Here is a 1926-nt window from a genome sequence, read left to right as displayed (position 1 = left end):
GGAAGGGGGGTCGAGAGGAGTGTGGGGGTTTCTGCTGAGCTGGGGGGGTTCTGCTGGCGGATGAACAGTAGCGTTCTTTCACATGAAGCTGGAAGTAATCAGAAACTCTGAGCTCCTTCTGTTTGCTTTGGCTGCAACTCCCTCCTCTCCCCCCTGTCTCCCCCCCCCCCTCCTCATACAAATGCCACATTCGAGCCCCCACCCCCCCCAACCCCTCATCCATCCATCAACATCAGCCCTCTTCATAGGATCTGAAGACTGCTGCCTCATCAGAGAGAAAGTGTCTGTCAAGTTTCGCCTCAGCAGAGAAAATGACGAGGAAAGAAGAGAAAACATTCAGGGGAAAAAAACGAGCTAGAAACTTAAATATATGACTTTATATTTCTCAGAGTTCCTCATCTTTAACCACCTGCTCACTAAACATTGTCAGACTTATTACATCGTCTGGTAACACTTTATAATAACCATCATCTATAAAGGGTAAATAAGGGTAAACAGATAGCTAATTAACCATTAGTTAATAGTTATTTACTGTTAACAAACAATGAAATGATAGTTAATAATGTTTGCTAATGATTTGTAATGCTATAATTTATGTTATGTTGACAGTTTATTGATGCACTTTATAAAGTGCATAAAATGTGATAATGTATAATAAACTGTTAACATGCTCTAACAAATGATAGCATTACAGTGTCAGGTGTTACACCTCTGACCCTTTAGGACTTAAAGTGTTCATGTTGGTTTCCAGGTTAGTTTAACACAGGTAACAAAAACTACAAAAGAAAAGGACACACACAAACATTCAGCTAACAGTTAAACACACAGAAAAAACCTGAACACAGAAAACTGATAATAAAGATTTTTATTAACCAACTGAAAAACTGTGAAAACTGGGGGTCAAGAGGGGGAGGGGGAGGGGGAGGGGGGGAGTCTGGTGAGGATCCAGTCTTTGACTAGCTCGAGCTCCGGCCGGCTCAGCTGGTGGTTCAGACCAGAGAACGAGTGGAAGGATGAAGACATGCCGCTCTTCGTCAGCAGCTCGGACGTGTCCGCGCCCCACCGATGGAGGACCAGCTCATCGTCGTCACCGTGACACTGCAACAGGGGGGGGAGGGGGAGGCCCGCTCGGTGACGCTCCTCCACCGCCTGCAGACGACAAAGACCAAAACACTTAACCAGACAGAACAATCAGGAAATACAAAACTGATTTATACTGATCGACAAGGAAACAAATGTTCAGCCAAGCGTCACTTTAAATAAAACATCTTTGTGTTTTTATTTCATATTTATTCACAGTTTCCCGTCTTCTCTCTGATTGGTCAAACATCTGCCGGTTTACCTTAAAGGCAACAGAATCTTTGTTGAGGAAACTGGACAGGGCAAAAACTCCGCCCACATCCGGATGGCGTCGACACACCAGGTGTAGAGCCATGGCCCCGCCCATCGAAAACCCACCTGTCAATCAAAGAGCAACAATCAGCTTCGATGTGTAACAACAGCAATAAGTATGAAAAGCGAGCGGCACACATTAAATTGTGGACCTTTAAAAACACTCAGAGTCGTCAGTTCCACATCATCAGCTGTTTTTTTTAATACTTGGAGAACGTTTTGAGTCTTAATCTCACACATCTGGGCACAGTGTGTGCGTCTGGGAAAGTGTGCAAATACCCATCATCCTGTCAGAGAGACGGAGAGCCAGGCGGAGGGAAAGAGTGAAGAGAGGGGAAGAAAAGAAGAAGGAAGGTGAAGAAGAAGAGGAGGAGGAATTCACACGTTTGGTCACGGAGTCCGAACTGCGTCTGAGGGCAGAGATCTGAATGTTGCGCCCGAGCTGTCAAAGGGTTTGCTAACAGTAAGGTGACTTATCTCAAGCTCTTTGAAACACTAGCATTCTAAGTTAGCCTTCTATTTTCCCGCCAAAAC

At 45.0% G+C, this 1926-nt stretch overlaps 1 protein-coding gene across 1 annotated transcript in view; it reads right to left on the bottom strand.

Annotated features, from left to right (window-relative positions):
- Positions 1-848: 848 nt before the first annotated feature.
- Positions 849-1926, bottom strand: part of lyplal1 (lysophospholipase like 1) — a 5045-nt gene continuing 3967 nt past the window's right edge. The window contains exons 4-5 of the mRNA XM_020654576.3: positions 1343-1458; positions 849-1149 (exon numbers count right to left, since the gene is read on the bottom strand). Coding sequence (XP_020510232.2) covers positions 901-1149; positions 1343-1458 — 365 coding nt within the window. The 3' untranslated portion in view covers positions 849-900. The remainder of the gene's footprint in view (positions 1150-1342; positions 1459-1926) is intronic.

Source organism: Labrus bergylta, chromosome 8 (assembly GCF_963930695.1).
Source record: "Labrus bergylta chromosome 8, fLabBer1.1, whole genome shotgun sequence".
In the NCBI taxonomy this organism is placed as follows: domain Eukaryota; kingdom Metazoa; phylum Chordata; class Actinopteri; order Labriformes; family Labridae; genus Labrus; species Labrus bergylta.
The sequence above is the reverse complement of the archived record's forward strand: the minus strand, read 5'-3'. Positions and strand labels throughout refer to the sequence as shown.